The 19176-nt window shown below is 31.1% G+C and overlaps 3 protein-coding genes across 3 annotated transcripts; all 3 read right to left on the bottom strand.

Annotated features, from left to right (window-relative positions):
* Nucleotides 1-3006: 3006 nt before the first annotated feature.
* On the bottom strand, nt 3007-3822 carry LOC107914336 (uncharacterized). The gene has a single exon (XM_041078497.1). It carries the CDS (start codon nt 3820-3822, stop codon nt 3007-3009), a length of 816 nt encoding a protein of 271 aa, XP_040934431.1.
* Nucleotides 3823-5386: 1564 nt separating this feature from the next.
* On the bottom strand, nt 5387-9397 carry LOC107914335 (casein kinase II subunit alpha-2). Its single transcript, XM_016843225.2, has 10 exons — nt 9042-9397; nt 8627-8756; nt 8134-8328; nt 7758-7915; nt 7509-7599; nt 7335-7400; nt 6776-6858; nt 6299-6362; nt 6118-6186; nt 5387-5636 (listed from the first exon to the last, which is right to left on the bottom strand). Exons 1-10 carry the CDS (start codon nt 9272-9274, stop codon nt 5577-5579), a joined length of 1149 nt encoding a protein of 382 aa, XP_016698714.2. The 5' UTR covers nt 9275-9397; the 3' UTR covers nt 5387-5576.
* A 2772-nt stretch (nt 9398-12169) lies between these two features.
* LOC121207948 (uncharacterized) lies at nt 12170-12727 on the bottom strand. The gene is made up of 2 exons (XM_041078496.1): nt 12647-12727; nt 12170-12574 (listed from the first exon to the last, which is right to left on the bottom strand). Exons 1-2 carry the CDS (start codon nt 12725-12727, stop codon nt 12170-12172), a joined length of 486 nt encoding a protein of 161 aa, XP_040934430.1.
* Nucleotides 12728-19176: the final 6449 nt, after the last annotated feature.

The following is a 19176-nucleotide window of genomic DNA, read 5'->3' as shown; positions in this document are numbered from 1 at the left end:
TGATATTTGAACTAGGAACAGATTTGTCTCTTAATAACCAAACAATAACCAAACTTGATATTGTTTGATACAAACAATAAACATGACACACAACATCATGCACATGCACATGCACACGACATACACAACATTAGTTTGATACAAACAATAAACTTGACATACACAACATCAGTTTGATACAAACAATAAACATGACATACACAACATCATGCACATGGTATACCATACATAGTATCTACCATTCACTTTAATAAACAGACCCTAAACCCCATATGAATAACAAATGAAACCAAAATCAAAATAACCTTAAATCCAAAAAATAAAAAACTAAATATAGAAACTTACCCGTTACAATGGATGTAACAACATTGGCAGTTTCTCTTTTATTGACTATTGTCGTTGAGAATCAAAAACACTGATAGGTTTCTTGTTTTGTCTTCTTTTCTCCCCAAACAAAAAATATCAATAGATTTCTAACCCTAGACCCTATTAATCGATTATCAAATTGATTTTCTAACCCTAAACCAACCTTGTTAATCGATTCTTGAATCATTTTCTAACCCAAATCCCTGTTAATTTTTTTCCCAAATCGATTTTCTTTTCCTCCTCCCCTTAATCACAATCAATTTATGTTTTTTTGCCCTAAACCAACCCAACTCTTCAGATTTTTTCCCTAAACTCGTGTCAAACCTTGAACCTTCCACTGCTTCACCAACATGGCAAGTTAACTGGCCACACTAGCCAGTCAACTTGCCACATCAGCGGTCTCGTTAAGACAGTAACAGAAAATGTTAATAAGTGATTGATTTGTCACTTTTTGATAAAGTTAGTGATTGTTTTGTTATTTTTCTAAAGTTGAGTGACTAAAATGAAACCTAGGTGACTGTTGGTGTACTTTACCTTTTATTTAATCATAAAATATCTATTAATAAAAATTTATGTTTTATTATTTTTAATAGCAAATGAGTTATTTAAACAAGTTTAGGCTCTCCAAATAAGATTTGACAAGGGTTTAGACATTTTTAAGTTATAATATGATCGGATCCGATTCATAAATATATTTAATTCTCAAAAAGAATTTGACATGTTAGGTGAGGAACATCTTGTTGAATGGCATGGAACATGTATCAAGGTTCCTTTGGATCTTGGTTTGAAGGCTCGGTATATTGGTTTTGGGTGAGATCTCACTATGGGGCAAGGCTTGCTTAGGGATGGCAATTAAGATATTTGTAGATAACCAATACATTTTTTGCATATTAGGATAATATTTGGATTCACATTTTAAATTTATTGTCTGTTGAGAATGGGAAGCAGATACAAATAGATACTTTTGATATTTATCATCGGAATCCACACAGCTTCTTCACATAGTGAATGTGGATTTTGATATCCAAATCCTCTAGTTATAAAATGCTTATAAAAAGAATTTTATTAGATTCAACTCGAACTTTTTCAAATTTAAATATCTAAAACAATGATTAAAAATTTTGAAAATGTTTTTTTTAAATATCGTACGGATAATAGTATTTAATTTGGATTTGAATAGTACTATTGGGATAATTTACGAATAATTTTTTTTTGGAATTTTAGGCAAAGTTGTGGACTCAAATTCGGATAATTTAAAAAAATGTTGATATCCAACCCAAAACTTTTCGATCGAGCCTATTGGTCTATTTGTGTGAAATAACGGGTGAAGTTTAGGGGAGAAAGTAGAGGTGTTCATGAGTTGAGTCGAGTTTGGATTGGGCCTAGACATTGTATTAACATACACTTTATGTTTGCCCAAGCCCAGTCCGACCCGAAATATAGGTCTAAAATTTTTCTCAAACCTATAAATGACCAAGCCTATCTTAGGTCTATCCATATTACTTTTTTTTTAAATGTTATTTTATTTTAATATTTAATAAATTTATAATTTTAATTATTAAAATTTTATATATAGTCATATTGTTATTTTTTGTAATGTTCACATTATAGTAATTGTTAACCAATAAGGTCAACAAGGAAAGAAGATAAATGTAGGATAAAGGAGTGAAGGATGAAAGTCAGGAAGAGATTTATGTTTTCCTAGGAGAGAGTTTGGAGATTTAGGATAAGAAAAAGTCCCACGTGAGCTATTTGTATGACCATTTTATAGTGGGTGACAAACTTAGCTACGTGTTCTAAGATTGTTGATGTGGAAGTCTGATTTAATACCCTTAACAGTGACAGTAACGATAACGTGATGTCTCAGGATAAGACATGTTAGAGCGACTAGCAATCAATTACTCTAAGTCTCTGTGTGGCCCTCACATAATCTTAGCAGAGCTATCCTTTCCAAAGTTTGTCAAGTTGGGGTTTGCGAACTAGCCTAGATTCTCAATGTGGTTGGTTTCATTGGGAGACACGTGTTCAGCTCTTTATAGATACATGGTCAGGTTCACAAGGTATGTTATAAGGTCCGCAAAGCCCATCACATAAGGTATAACAGTAATATTATATACTACTATAGATTTAATTTTTGTGTTATAAATTACATAATATATAAAAATAACATATATATATATGTATAACATTACAAACTTAAAGAAAACATGTCGAATTGGGTTGGACTCATGCCATGAATATTCAAACCCGATCTCATCTATATTTTAAACGAATCTAATTATTTTGCTAAGTTTATTTTTCAAGTCTAACATTTTTACTTAGTTCCTAGGCTGACATTCCGACTTGGTTATGTAAACTTTCCATGAAGTAGCTCGGAAACGGATTTAAATTGAGGCAAAGGTCGCATCAAACGCGGTATTTATTACTTAAGCTGATAATCCTCTATGTTGTACCAAATGGAGGTTATAAACATTCAAAGATACTTCAAATATATTTTTAAAAGATTCAAATATATTGGACTGAATACATACTGCTACCTAACCTTTATATATTGAATTCGAATGACATAGTTTACATGTGAAACCCAAAAGAAAGATCCTTTAACCATTCAAAGCGTTCAATGACGTGAAAACGCTTGCTTTACTTTTCTCTCCCTTTCTCTTTCATCTTTTTCATCTTCAATTCATGCTGCAGTTTCTTCTCTTCCATGGCAGAAACCAATATTCCGTTCTTTTTCTCACCCTTTTTGTTACGTTTGATGAAAACTACGTTGTTCAATGGAACTGTTTCAACTACATTAGCTGAGCATTTACATCCACTATACATCCCCATTATTCTCTTCTCTATGAAACCCTTGTTTAAATCTTGTTGCTTCTTTGAAACTTGGCCAACTTTCTTGTTTTTAACAACCTTACTGTTTCGGCTCACTGTATTTCTACGAACTTTCAAGTCTTGCAATTCAAGTACGGGTGCTCGGACCACACCTAACCTGAAACACCCCCACATTGACCATGTCTGGTTTCGAATTCCGACATTGACTGGTCGAATTTTCGACATGCTTACCTGCGGTTTGGGACTTGGATCTGTGCTGAGCTTGTTTCTGAAATTTATAGACTTGGAGGAGGAATTTGAAACTGCGATGGAATTAGTAGTATTGTTACTTCTGCTAACACTTGTGAAGCCACTTAATGAACCATGGTCCATGGACTCTGACCACCGGCACCCACTGTCAGACCAAACCAAGTCCCACAGGGGCAATATCTGGCCTTTAAAGAAGACCTGATCAGCTGAACACATTTTTGGGTCTGTTAATGAGCCAAAGTTGAAATCTTCATCGGTTCTAAATGCTTGGGGTTCACCATTTTCTTCATTCCTTGGTTGAACTTGGTTCTCCAATGGCAGATCAGATAGTGACAGTGCGTCTTCTTCATCACTGCTAATTGCTGTGCTTTCCATGGCTTCCAAAGTTGAAACAAACTGATACTTGTTGTAATTCAAGCAAGAAATGGTGCAGAAAGTGGGATTTTATAGGCAAATTTTGAATTGCAGAGAGAATCATAGGGTGGGGATTGAAATAGGAAGATAAATAGAACATGAAGAATCAAGGGGAAAATGCAGAATTGCAGTGCATTAGCCTTAGCTAGTATTCATGCTTTGATTCTCTGCAATATTCAAAGATGGGTACTGAGCATATGATTTCCAAACAATTGAATATATATATATAAATATATACATATATACCTACATCAATTTATGCACTCACATTCATTTTCTTCAATATTATTGTCGACTGTGGAGGAAAGTGTGGGGGCGGTTAGATTTTATGCTCTTGTGGGGCTAAAAGCTTAAACACAAAAACGTATGTTATGAAAAACCCAATGAGGTGTTGGTTGTGCTGGTAAAAATCGAGACACTGTAATTTGTGAACATTAAGTGCAGGTTTACATAGTTGAGTTTAGTAAGTAAATTATTTCGTTCAAATTAGTTAATTATAAGTTTTTTAAGAAGGGAATACCAAAATAATGAAATCTGGGAAGGAAAAGTAAACAATGGAATGGGAAATTAAGTTAATTCACTGGGTCGTCGTGTGACAGCAGAAACAAGTTATGGGATTCCATCTTATGAAAGGAATATATAATTGCGTATTTTAACCGTCGTTAATGGCATATACATCGTTGAGTGGAAATTTAAGTTGAAGTTTTCCAAAAATAAAAGACATTTAACCCATATTCAAATATATAAATAAATACTTTTTTTTAATATTTATAGATCGAATCATAGATGACTTGTTTTTGAGTCTTCAATTAAAAATAATTTCGACTATTTCTATTTCTTACCCTTCAGTACACATTTTAATCATATAAATAGACTAATCAAGATTAAAGAAGGTGGGTTTGGTTGGTGTTGTTTTTATTATGTAATTAATAAAAGAAAATTTGGATGTTAAATTTTATAGGGTCGGTGGCCTTGGCATTGGTTAAAGGGGAGTTTTATGTGGTGCAAAACAGGAGCTTTAAATTTTTTGAATGATGATGGCGAAGGAGAGACCTTTCAATTTAATAGACTGAATGCGACACTTTATTCCTTTGCTCTGCTCTAGAGGCCCATCTACCAGGAAAGAATTGACTTGTATTACATTATGGTTTTTTCTTTACCGGCTTCAGAAAAAAAAAAAAAGATTCAAGATCATGGATCATTTAAATTTTCATTTACTTTGAAACTTCGAATGAACTGATGATAAGAATTCTTAACCTCTTAATATTGTCCAGGTACCTATGTTGTTGATTGAAAGATCCTAACTCCATGAAATATTTTATATATAAAAAGTGAGTATATACATATTAGCTACATACCTATGTTTGACACTCAAACTAGGCAGTCCTATACCGTGCAGGTCCATCTCTGGTTTATGTTTTTCCTATTATACAATTTGTAGAATAGCCATTAAATTTCTTACTCGTATAAACACTGTAGTTATCAACTATGGGTTATGATACTTGAATTTAAAGAAAATTGCACGAAAAAAACTGTATGGTCTATATTCTTAGATAAAAAGTTACTCCGGGCAAATGGCTAGTAATGATGGTAAATCACCTTTCCTAAAACTGACGATGGCAGTCATTAGAATTATGTAGTTTTTATGTAACATTTAACAACATATCTGTCCAAAAGTCTGGATTGATTTACAAAGGAACCCAGAGTGTACCCGGTTACTGAGTTCGCATCCTGCTGCTTTCTGCTGCCCTGACTTGAGAGAAGTAAGGATGGGCCTGCAACAGCAAAAACAAATATATCATGCCAATATATGGGGATTCATTATTATGTTACACAAAATCGGGTTGAGTGTCAACATGCATATGCATCTGGCAAAGACATGATCAGATTTTATTTCTATGTATTTGGAGAATATTTGAAAATCATCTCCCTATCCAAATGTCAGACATGGGTATATGCTGGATGATAAATGCTTTAAGAAAAATGAAGTGTCCAGATGATATGACTACCCAAGATCCACTTCATATTTTTATTGATGACAATAACATGTTTCCAAGGAGCATGAAGAAAATGCTCATTAATAGGTTGCTCTGACTCTACATTTTTCTTGAAATACACATCACAAACATACCAATACACCTGAATCCAATTAACTTAGGTTCATTTCATATTTTACAAGTCATATATTAAGATTTAATAAAAGAAAAGCGCATAGAGAAATGGTAGTAGCATTCATAAAGGTTATTGTAGACCTACCATGGCTTCTCTTGCAGTTAGCCTGTCCTGATGATCGTACCGCAGCAACTTATCAAGAAAATCAATTGCCTGAAAGCCGAAGAGCTCAAAGAATGAATATTATTTATTAAGACATTTAGTGCACTGTAACTGAGCTTATAGTATTCAACTTCTAGATGTTTGCCTCAAGAAGAAAAATGACCTCTGGAGAAACAAGATGCTGATTATCCGCATTAATGAATTTGGACCAAGGCTTACGGCTGTGCCTGAAAAATAATATAGCAAATGCATAATGGAGAACAAGTTAACCATTCCACACTATTAACATGTCTACCCATCAGTGTGTCAGCACCACAAGGTGCTTTGTGATGGTTTAATGTTAACTAGTGCTTTTGTGTACAATTAAATTCAAAAGGATGCACCATGCTGCTTCAGCTCTTCATTTAAAAAAAAAAAAGACCAATATCCAGCACACATTTGGACACGGTACAGGGATGGTGCCCCTCCAGGGACTCTCCAAATATATATATGTATAGAGAGAGAGAGAGACAGAGAGTTTAAAAAAACCTTAAAAACAATTAAACATACCATGTCAGGGACATACCCATATCCAACACTCACATTGGAGTCTGAGTAACATGGACCCTACATATTGGATATATATTAATTCTTCACATACCTTCCAACAAGTGCATCAAGTTGAGGATCCAACTCTAAATGGTACTTGTTCAAATATGCATTTAACTCATCAGTCCCTAGTACCTGAAGGTGCATTAATAGCAGTCAAACGTTGTGTAGCATTGACACAAAACTGGCAATACTTGTTAGGAAAAACCGGGAAAGAAAGTGAATAGAACTTCTTGTTTGACAGTGCACCTAAAGTATGCCCCTTCTACATATCCCCTCTCCAGCTATGACAATAAAGAAGCAATATATATATTTAAACTGAAATCTGCAAGGATAAAATTGCACCTACAAAGAGTTGCAAATAAACAGCACTAGCAGCAGCAGCAGATGCTTGAAAAGGTTGTCCAGATGTAGATTGTAAAAGCAAGGAGGACAATATGAGATAGACAAGGGACAATACCACTATACAGGCTAATATGTTACAGGAAACAGTAAAAAGAAAACATCTATAATACCAACCAGAATGTTAATTTAACAAGACAAATGATAAATAAATCTTGGGCAACAATATTGAAACATCTGGCAATCAGCAATCTGAAGAAGTATATTACCTTGGCGATTTTAACTAGCTGATCATAGTTATCATGGCCATAGAAGAATGGTTCCTTCCGGAATATCTAGACAATGAAACATCATAAGTCATAACTACTCTATTATGCACCCAAAGTTGGAAAGTTTTGAATGAAAGTTTAATTCATTTAAACTAGAATAATGGAATTCCTCACCATTCCAGCAAACATACAACCAAGGCTCCACATGTCCAAGGAATAATCGTAGTCCTGCAAATCTACCAGAAGCTCAGGCCCTTTAAAGTACCTGAGAAGTAAGGAATGTTCTTATATTTTTTAGACAAGAACTAATATCTAATGCCAGTCTGTTCAAGGTCTCAAGGGAAAAAGCAATCTTGAAAATATAAAAAGGCATATTTGGGGGTTAAGCTGGTCATTCGATTCATGATGTTTTCAAAGCATTACCGAGAAGCCACACGAACATTATACTCTTTGCCAGGATGGTAAAATTCAGCAAGTCCCCAGTCTATCAAGCGAAGTTTGCGCAGCTCATGATCTATCATGACATTGTGAGGCTTGACATCTCTATGCATTATTCCTTGTGAATGGCAGTAATCTAAGGCCTACAAAGCAAAGAAAAAATTCCTATCATCCTATACTGCAAACATGCAAATCATCAACCCTCTTAAAACTTCAAAAGCCAGTCAGCTTTTGGGACCCAATCAAGTGTAGAATAGAACTACAAATAATAAGTTCAAAAAAAAAAAACGATCAACAAAGGAATACCATGATGGGGCAAAGTTCAATACATCAAAAGTTTGAGTGAGGAACATGATATTACCTTGAGAAGTTCATATATATAGTAGCGAATGTCATAGTCAGTCAAAGTTGGGTAGAGAACCTTGAAATCTGTACTGTTGACATACTCAAATATCAAGCTTGGTGTTTTTGAGTGCTGATCTCTTACAACATCAAGAAGTTTAACAATATTCGGGCCACCACATAGATTCTGAAGGATTTTAATCTCCCTCTTAATCTGCCAATAATAACAATAATAATAGATATAATTTCTATAATCTATAGCCAATGATTCTCCGACACAGTTTTTCGTGAAATACTCACATCTAACATATATTCGGGCAAAGGTAACCCTCCAAGTACATAGAAAAACTTTTAAACAAATCTAACGTACTCATGTCAAATACACACCCCTGTCCAACAGTTACACCCAAGTCCGAGTAACATAGTATAATTGCAATTACGCTTTAAAGATTTTCTCATATAAATCTACTCCAAAATTAATCAAATCTGACAGAAAAAAATAAAGTACTAACCTTCTTTTTCTTGACAGGCTTGAGGATCTTTATTATACAACGCTCATTGTTGTTGACATTTATGCCCTCGAAAACCTCACTGTATTTTCCCCTTCCAACTTTTCGAACAACCTCATAATCATCTTGATCACTAAAACGGATCAAAGTAAAACGAGAACACGAAGAAAGAACAAAGAATTTACATCAATCACGAACTGAATCGAACAGTTAGCTTAAGACATTCGGATCATATGTCAAAAAGTTACAAAAATGATTGAGGTAAGCGCAGTAAGATTTAAAGATCTCGTTAACCTAATTCCACAATCGTGAATTGGCATTACTTGATGCAACCTAGCGTAACTTTCAATTAAATAAACCAATGACAAATCTGATCAAGGATCAAGGAAAATATTGAGGAATTAAATAGAAAAATTACCCCCATTGAACAGCGAGAGACTCGTAATCCCAGTACTCCTTGGGACGAAGAACGTTGACGTCAGTATAAACGCGAGATTTGGACATGATTCGCCGGCGACTAGGACAGGAGATCTCGTCGATCTTACTGTAACCGGCACCGGCGTGGGCGAGGGGAGGGCGGGAGGCGACGGTGGCGCAAATTAGCAATAAGCAGAGTAAAAGTGGAGGGTTGGCGCATCGCGTTTCATTCATTCAAGCCAGCCCATTTATTTTCCTTCCTAGATGGTTATTGGCTAAGCTTAGTAGGTTCGCCAGGTTTTGTTTTTAAGGGAGGACTACTCCAAATACCAAAATTGTTCCGGAAATTTTAAATTTTGGATAAAAATAATGTATCTCAAAAATTAGTTTAAATAAAAAATATAATATTCGCTTAAAATATTTGTTAAATTTGAATTTTAATATTCAAAATTTGAGTTCAATGGTGAAGAAGTTTATGTTTTTTATACAATTTATATTTTATATAATTAAATATTTTGTTGTTGATACGAAATACAATAAAGAAGAGATTATGGTAATTTAAAGGAAATCGATTTACCTTAACAAGCAAAGAATTGGAAAAAGACAAGAGGAGAGAAAGAAGATCGTAAGGCTTGATTGTAAAGAATAAGTGCTCAAGGATTGTTAAAAGGGAGAAAATATACCTTTCTCATCGTAAGGGAGAAAATATATCTTTTCTCATAGTTTGGAAGGGTATATACAGAAGAGGTCCTCTTGTCTGCTTATATGATGTGGTAAGGTGGTTATCATCGTATACAATGACCTCTAAGTAGTACGAGGTTGTTACGTTTAAGTGGGTCCTAATGATTTTTAAAAAGAGTATTCATACTTGAAGAGTTTTTATATTGAAAAGCAAGTGACTGAGTAGAATGAGTGTTATAATGGATGCGAGGTATAAACTACTCTCAAGTGTCCACATGGAGCCGTTGGAGTGTGTCACATGTCTAGTCTGAATGGTGGTATAATAATTATATTGTAAAGTAAATTTTAAAAAATATGTTAAATTGAAATTTTACAATATATATATATAACGGTAATAAACCTATATATAATTATTAAATATAAAATAAAAATTCTATTTAAAAAAAAGAACTTAAACAAAAATTTAGTTAATCATATATAAATATAAAATGGGGTAGAGTTTAAACAATTATATCTTATAAAACACATGGAAATTTTTTAAGTTAAAAATTAAATTATATATACTCTGAAAAGATAAATGAAGTGATGCGGTCCCTAAGGCTAGGCTGGGGTGGATGTGCAGCTTTGTTTGTTGCAAGCTCTGGAAGTATTAAAAATCAAATTAGATAGTATAAACTTTTAAAATATTTGAATTTTTATGAATAAAAAAGTTGGATTTTTATTTGAATTATATTTTTATTTTAAGAGGGTAGCCATAAATCGAAATATAAAATTTGAGTTTGAACGCACTAAATTGAGTTTCACACAAAAGAAAAAGTTTTTAAGTTTTAAATCCTTCTGGATAAAATTAATAAGAAGGAAACATTCCCAATTCAAAACAAACATTAACCTCTTGGCGTTGAGAGCTGACACCACCAGTTTTTTCTCGGTTCGGTCCCTGCATATACGATAGGCTTGTTCTTCTAGTGTACAATCGGAAACAACTATAACACTATGGTGCACTAAAGTTATATGGTAAGCATTTTGCAGGTTCATCCACCCTGGCTTGAACTTTGATGGCAATTTGGGAAACATGAGGGAAATCATGTATGAAATAATGGAACTTTGTTTCCAAATGGGCAGCAACCCCATGTGACATTGGCCCGCTTGGTCTCCTTTGCTAAGATTCGGACCGCACCAGTTCATAGGGTTAATGTTAAAAACTCGCTTGGTCTTAATGGGAGGTAGAGTTACATCAGCCAAGTCGGTACCCCTGGCAACCAAATTATTTTACGTAATAGGCAACAATCGCCAGGCCTCACCAACGTACCATACGAATGCATAGCATGTGGAGCTGTTTAGGTTTACCTTGTTAAGGATAGGTGTTGAGTCTTTGGCATGACTTGCATGTAACATCTCGCTTAACTCGTATCCATACATCACCATATATTTAGAAGTAATTATGCGTCTTAAGTGGCAAAATATGGTGGTGGACTAGATGGCATAACTTAGGGTGATGCAGGAGCATTCACCGAGCTTCCAACTACTGCGGTCCAAATTGAAGAAGAAGAAGCTAGACATATATTTTGGGTTTTGAAAGCCCAATGTGATGCAACATGAAGAGCCTAATTTGGATGGAAGAATCTTAGTAGATTTTTTCTATGCATTCATTAAATAAATAGGATGCAAGAATTAGAAATTAATGCATGCAGGAATATATGTTCATTAAACACACGCATTTAGATTATTTAAGATAAATCTCATAATTGTGCATATATTTAGGATTAGATGCATGTATTTGATCATTAATGTAAGTACTAATGTATGCACTTAGCTTTTAAGTTTCCTATGTTGGGGAATGTCCCAAATAGCTTATATAACGGTAAACAATATAACTGAGAAGAGATAGATGAGAATTTAATTCTAAACTCTTTCAGCAACTTTCCTTTGTTTATTTGTTCTTGGTGGATTCCAACGAAAGTTAAACGCCCTTAAACATTTTCTCTTCATGTAAGGTAATTGAGAGTGGTGATATTTTGTATCCCTTAATCTCCAATCACATATGTTAGTGTTGACCTCATCACTTTAGGTTTAGAAGGTTCTTAGAGTGTGGTGATTCTTCAAAATCTTCCCCAGTCAAACTATGCTAATTGAGTCTATCATTGGATTCTTTAGTACCCAGATTTGATTCCCTGGATTGCCTTCCTTCTTTCACTATATACATATATATTATAGTAACGGGATTCTACATTGTAATTGCAACATAGTGTTCCAATGTTATTATTGTTATTTAAGGTTTTGAAAATGAGATTAGGATCATGATTTAATTTAGACTCTCATCACCCATTTTGCTAAAAGAACCATTAGAAGAAACTAAAACTTCCACACCAACATACAAATCAAAGAAAATTGGTCGATAAGAAGCAGTATAAAATATATAATCTTATCACATCGGGAGGTATTTTCTTGTCATAGACTCATATTCATAGTTAGAACTTGGAGAATCCAAGGAGGCTGATCTAATCCCTCCTTTCTCAATTGTTCTTCTAGATCGTTATTGCTTTTACTTCCATGTCGATACCCCATTGTTACATGACAGGATTCAGAGGAAGACGATGAGAAGCACGGTCCGAAATCCCATGTTCGAGGGAGAGTTGTCCCTTGTCGTTCCTTCATCGGCGGCCCTAACGTCAGCTCAATCTCGCTCTCATCGATGACTTCTGACGTTTCGTTATGATGGTGCACCGAATGTTCCAAGTCGAGTCGCCTTCTTGAAGTCTGATTCTTTAAGCTGAAGCTTCCATTAGGCCTGCTGTTTTCAGAACTTTTCATCAATGTCTTCTGGATTCGATATAGACGATGGAGCTCATACACCTGAAACATTGCTTCAAGCTTAACAGAGATAAACATAAACAATATATACATACATAAGAAATATATATATACCTGTTGTTTGAATGTTTCTTCATGTTTTAACATTGCCATCCTCACAAATTCCTTATCATACGGTCTAAGAAGTTTCTCCATTGGAGTTGAAAGTAGTTGCTTGTCAAATATGCTGTAATTCCACCTGGAATTTAGTAAAATTGGCAAAAGAAATTCCTTTTTGGTGATGGAATGTTTTTATTCACAATGCAAAACGGATTGAGGGCATTAATATTTCTAACTCTAATATATCAAATTATGATTACTGTTAGTTCCCATGATATGATCACTTAAAATACATCTCCATATGAATACATAATTTCTTTATATGATACAAATTATCTTTTTATTTTTTTTCTTTCATTTTAGTTATTTTATTTATTCATGTGTTTTTATTCAAGCTTTATTAATTTTATTTTGATTTTTTATTGTATTTTTTTCTTTTTCAATTTTATTGAATTGATTATACTCTAATATTTATGTTAGAGGGTGATTGTATACTCTTTACAATTCTATGATTTAAAGTGTAATTTAATAAGTATATAATTTTTATTTTGTTTTGGCATGAAAGTGATGTATCACCCAAAAATCAACAAACAACAATTGTTTTTAGTTTTGGTGTAATTCTTCTAAAAAGTATTTATGAGTAAGAAGTAATATCTTTTAAAAGTTTTGGTTTCAATTTTAGTTTCATTGTCCAAGATTTGCTAAGTTTATATAAGTTGATATCAATTATGAAACCCTCCATAGGTTAAGTATTGCACTTCTATTGCTTTATTTATTTATTTATTTATCTTACGTTCATGAATCATGAGTGAGGACCGTAGCCATGTTACTTGGTTCTATTTTTTTTCACATGCAATAATAGTTGTTAGACTTATAAAAACAAGCTAAAAGTATTTTTCTTTTAGTTTTTAAATCAAAATTTAACAATATTTTCATGAATTTGAGTTGCATTTTATTATTTTCTTTTATTAATTTAAATGGGCTTAATTCATAATTTGGCTTTTAAAGTATACTCATTTTTCCATTTCGATACCTAAACTCTTTTTTTTGTTCTAATTTGATACTTAAAGTACACTCAAGTTTTCAATTGGTACCTAAAATATGCCTCTGTTATATTTTTTTAATTCATTTTTTTACCGATGTTAAAAAAAAATTATAGTCAATCACTAAGCGCCATGTGGCATCTTTATGTAAAAAAAATATTTTCTTTTATTAAATGTATATATACATTAAAAATATAAAATATAAAAATAAATATATAAATTATAAAAAATTTATAAAAATAAAATTTACAAAAAAAGGATAATTGAAAAGAAATTAATTGAAATTAATAATATTATTACAAAAATGTAAAATAATTGTAAAAATTATAAAAAATAAAAAAAGGTTTAAATATATTTTTTTATAAAATTCTAAAATATATAATTATAAAATTCTAAAAAGTTTTTAAATTTCAAGTTTTTTAATTACTTGAAATTTAAATACTTTTTTTAAAATTTTTATAAAAAATTTTAATTCTTATATATTATTTTAAAATTTTAAAATTTATAATTATATATTTTATAATTTTATAACAATATTATATGTTATATATGATTTTTTTACATTTTTAATCAATATAATATATATAACACTAAACAAATTAAAAAAAGGACACATGACATGTTCTAATAGTGTCATGTGGTTGGTCAACACCAGTCAACATCAGTAAACAATTAGTCAAAACCAGCCAATGATTGATCAAGGTCAAAAGTGTTTTTAATATTTAAATATTTAATACTATAATTTTTAATTTTTAATTTAATGTTTTTTATTTTAAATAAAACTAGTTGTCACATGACATTTTTTTCATTAGCCAAAACATGTGTCATTTTTTCATGGGCCAGAGTTGCTTAATAGTTTTTTTTTTCTTTTTTAATGTCCATTACAAAATTAACAAAAAATTGAGGAAATTGATACTTTAGGTACCAAATTAAGACAAAAAGTTCTAGTATCAAAGTGAAAAAATCTCTATACTAGAGAGACTAAATAATAAATTAAGCTATTTAATATATATTGAAGTTTAGCTTTAATTTAAAATTCTATTATTGGTATATTGTATATTAGATATTAACATCAATCAGATTTATGCTCATTTTCTTTTCTTATAATTGAATTGTACACTTCGTTTCCATTTTCTATTGAATTGTTTTCGAAAGTTAATATCTCACATTACATTTTTATATGTACCAATAATCCAATGAAGTGAGTAAAGCCTTTTGTAGGTATCACAAAAGTCAAGATCCAAACCCTAGCAATAACAATCCCCTCCCCTAAAACTTGCCATGTACAATGAATTTTTTCAACTATACACTTTAATTTTGATAAATTTTGTTTTGATGTTGTTTCATTGCTTATTAATATAACCATTACATACCTTCTTTATCGATAAATTTTTACATCAATGTAATATAAGCTCGATCCTGCATCGCGGGTACATAAATAATTATCTATCTACTTAATTAATAAAAGTGGAGCATTAAGAAGGGATGTCATTTATTATAGAAAAGTCCAATGCATTGTATGATCAATTTATTGCCAAATTTCAATTAAAAAAAGAGCAAAAGTAGTTACATATATCCTTCAATTCACTTTTTTTTCAAAATTATGAATCTTATGGATAACTATATAAAGATGTGTATTATCATATATATATGCAAATTCAAAGTGAATATGAACTTATAATGTGAATGGAAATGAGAAATGAAATTAATGCCTTAGTAAACTTGGTAAGAATTGAATTGGATACATTTGGCATGCCAATAAGAATTGTTAGCAGTACTTCGTGGAGATAATTTGGTATGGGATAAATATTATGCATTGTGTGCACTATCGATGTGTTGGAGAGTCTATTTGATTCATTATATGTTAATGGTGTGTTGGTTGGAACACTTATGTGCTAATGATATGTTGGTTAGATAATTCTTTGTACCTAGTTTCAGATTACGCCTATGTATACTAAAGGCTACAAATGAAACCTTAATAAGGCTACAAATGAAACCTTAATAGGAATCGTAATGGAATTTATAATTGAAAGTGTAAAGGAAACTATAGATGGAATCATAATTAAATTTGTAAATAACACTAATGTTATGTAAATTTTATATGCAAAATGAATTGTAACTTGAGTTAAGGAATGATGAAAATGTGATTGACTAAGATAACGTTATAGGGATAAATTAATTAATATGATTGTATTGAAGATAGTAAGTTAAAATGGTTGTAAAACAAGTGTATTGCTAAAATTAGTTAAGGAATTTAACTACCACTATGTTATACAATAGTAGGAATTGGTAATGACTTAATAACTTGCATTAAGACTTATTTTTCTTATTAGTAAAACAACACTTGATATGAATTGAATTTGAAATGGTAAGAGGAAAAGAATAAATAGTAATTGATGGGCTAAAGTGTTGTATCATCTTGACTTGGAAATTAAAGTGATTAGTAAGGTAACTTTGAGAATGGTTTGATTGAATAGGTTTATGGCAAATAGAATGGCTTGGTTGTAGTATGTATTAATACTCTGTGCCTAAAATTGATATTGATTGAGAATAATTAAAGTATCGAAGGACACAAGCTTGGAGTGTTTGAGTTGAATTTTTAGTCTGTCCTACATTTAGGTACCAATACCTAGCTCAGGGTTATTGATACCCTTGAATTTTTAGTCTGTCCTGCACTTAGGTACCAATACCTAGCTCAGGGTTATTGATACCCTTGAAGTCAATATTCAAATAGCAAGTCTAGAGCGATGTTGTATTGATACTGAACCTTTTGGTATCTATACCACAAGGTATCAATACCAATAGCACAACCCATATGTAATAATATTGAAGTTGATTAGTCAAAGGATAGGTTTGAGTGGTAGACATTAGCATTAAACGTAAAAACATGATTATCATATTAGTTGGCATTGATTGATAGTACGCTTAAAGAAAATAAGTTTGAAATTGGAATAAGATTATTGAATAATTGCTAAAAAGGTTGGTAGATGAACCTTAGAATTGATAAGAATGAATTATGATATTTTGAATTATCTATGTGCTTGATAAAAAACAAATTGGGTCATAAACTTATAATTGAGTTGTAAACAAATGATGTGATGAAATGTCGTGGAAAGTAAGATATAATGAAATAGAATGAAAGATTAATAAGTGTGCATTGATATATAAAAATGGCAAAGGTATAAGAATATATGAGTAAGAATTATAAAATAATTGATAAGTCAGAAATGAATATAGGAATTTGAATTTGAATTGAATCATGTGTGATATACTATAACTAATGCCATATGGTGTAAGTTTAAATTTTATAAGTTGTTTGCATTGTAATAAAAGTGATATGTAATTGATTAATTATGATAAGATGCTAATAATGTAATTATATGTTCGGGAAATGTCGGCCTATTGTTATTTTGTTTTTGTTTAGTAGTCTTAAATCCTTGTCAGAGGTATGCTTAGTGTATTGGATTATTTTTCATACATAGGTCAGAGACAAGATTCAAGAAGACAGTAGTCGAGTACTACATCAAAACTGAGTCATATCGCCATTGAAGTGTGATCCTATTTTTTAGTCAATTTGGTTATGCATATAGTAGTCACACTAGCTTGGCATGTATGTGAAGTATATTTGTATAAAGTGGCCTTAGTGAACCTTTTTTCATATGTTTATAATAGTAGCTTATAAGCTAACTTGTGGTATTTTGGCTTATGGTTGAATTTTATACTATCAAATATACAACCGATAAAGTGTACGAGGCAGCCATATATGCCTCTCAACATTGAATGTGACATCACTTATATGGGATTGTCAACGGTCTGAGTGAGGAGTATTACATTGGCTTACATAGAAAGAGCTAGGAGTGAATGATGAATTTGAGGATGGAATTGACAATAAAGACACAATGATGAAGAAAGAGGAGAAATTGTTTTTTTTTGTGATTTTGGTATCGAAATGAAAGTTATGATTTGTTGAAAATTTAATTCCTTTCAAATTTAAAAAAATTATAATTAAAATTTTGAGATTCTTGAGCAAGATTATGAAAAAGTTCACGGGTAAACAAGAAGATGAAGGTGAGCAAATTTACAAGGTATGTGAAACAACTCTAAAGTGAACTACTTTTTCTTAATACTTTTTTATTGATAAGATCTTGCATTTTTTTAACAAAATTTTTTGGTCAAATAGTGTAAATTATACAAATGGTCATCCAACTATGTTCATGTTTCTATTTTGGTCACCCCATTTTAAATTTTTTTAATTTAGGTACTAACGTTTAAATTTATTCCTATTTTGGTCACCCACAGTTAAATTGATAACAAAAAGCCTTTTTCTAACAGATAAAATAACACATTTAGTCCTCAATACTTACATATCGTATCAAATTTATCCTATTTCTAAATAATTCAGTAATTTAACCCTTCACATTTACAAATTCTATCAATTTGATCCTCAAACTTCCTAATCAAAGCTTTCAACTTTTAAGATAGAGGCATTCCACATCTATAAATTTGTAAAACCCAAAAAAGAAAAAAGAAAAAAGAAAAAAACTTCTCTCAACTAATGAGTTGTTTTTCAAGCAAATTCCTAAAACCAATGAATTTATCTTGAAACTTTATGTCCTTTTTATTTTTTTCATAAGCTTTTTTCTAAATATAATATTTTATAACCCTTTGATTGATAAAATTTTGGCTAAAGGAATTGAAAAAACCTTTAAAAAAGTAAGATAGTTCTTTCAAAGTACATAGAAATAGTCCTCGAAGTTGGCCCATAAAATTGAAAATTGAATCCAGAGTTAAAAATGTGGTTTTGAAAAATCTAGTTGTTCAATCAATAATTATATAAGAAAAAATTATTAACATCTATTTTTTTCATAAGAAAAAAAAGTAAAAGAATTAATTGAATTTTATTTTGTTACATTGATAATGATTTTTTTAATCTTACAAACTGATTAAAAAATATTATGTGTTCTATTTATTTCTAATTATTATTTTTAAAATTTTTAAATCCACAATAAGAAATGTGTATCACTAATAATATGATTTATTGTCAAACCATTTCCCAAATTAATTTTAAAAAAATTATGCTAGTCAGAGTGAATTTTTTTTTACAAATATTAAATTATTTATATAATTTCATTATAAGTTATATTTTTAAATTTTGCATTTTCTATTATTTTTAATGGTGTTTAGTTAATTTCTAACACTAACTTCTTAAAAATATAAATAAAAAGGGTTATGTATTGAAGTGGATAATTTCAACCATAAAAAAGAATAATGAATAGATGTGGAATGCCTCTATTTTAAAAGTTGAAAGCTTTGGTTATGAAGTTTGAGTATCATATTGATAGAATTTGTAAATATAAAGGGTTAAATTTACTGAATTATTTAAAATTAGGATCAAATTGATAGAATAAGAAAGTATTGAGAACTAAATGTGTTATTATACCAATTAAAATTTGTTATCAATTTAATGGCGGATCATGACCAAAACAGGAACGAATTAAAACG

This window comes from Gossypium hirsutum, chromosome A10, assembly GCF_007990345.1.
Source record: "Gossypium hirsutum isolate 1008001.06 chromosome A10, Gossypium_hirsutum_v2.1, whole genome shotgun sequence".
NCBI lineage: Eukaryota > Viridiplantae > Streptophyta > Magnoliopsida > Malvales > Malvaceae > Gossypium > Gossypium hirsutum.
Note: the sequence above shows the minus strand (reverse complement) of the source record. Positions and strands in the feature narration are given on the sequence as shown.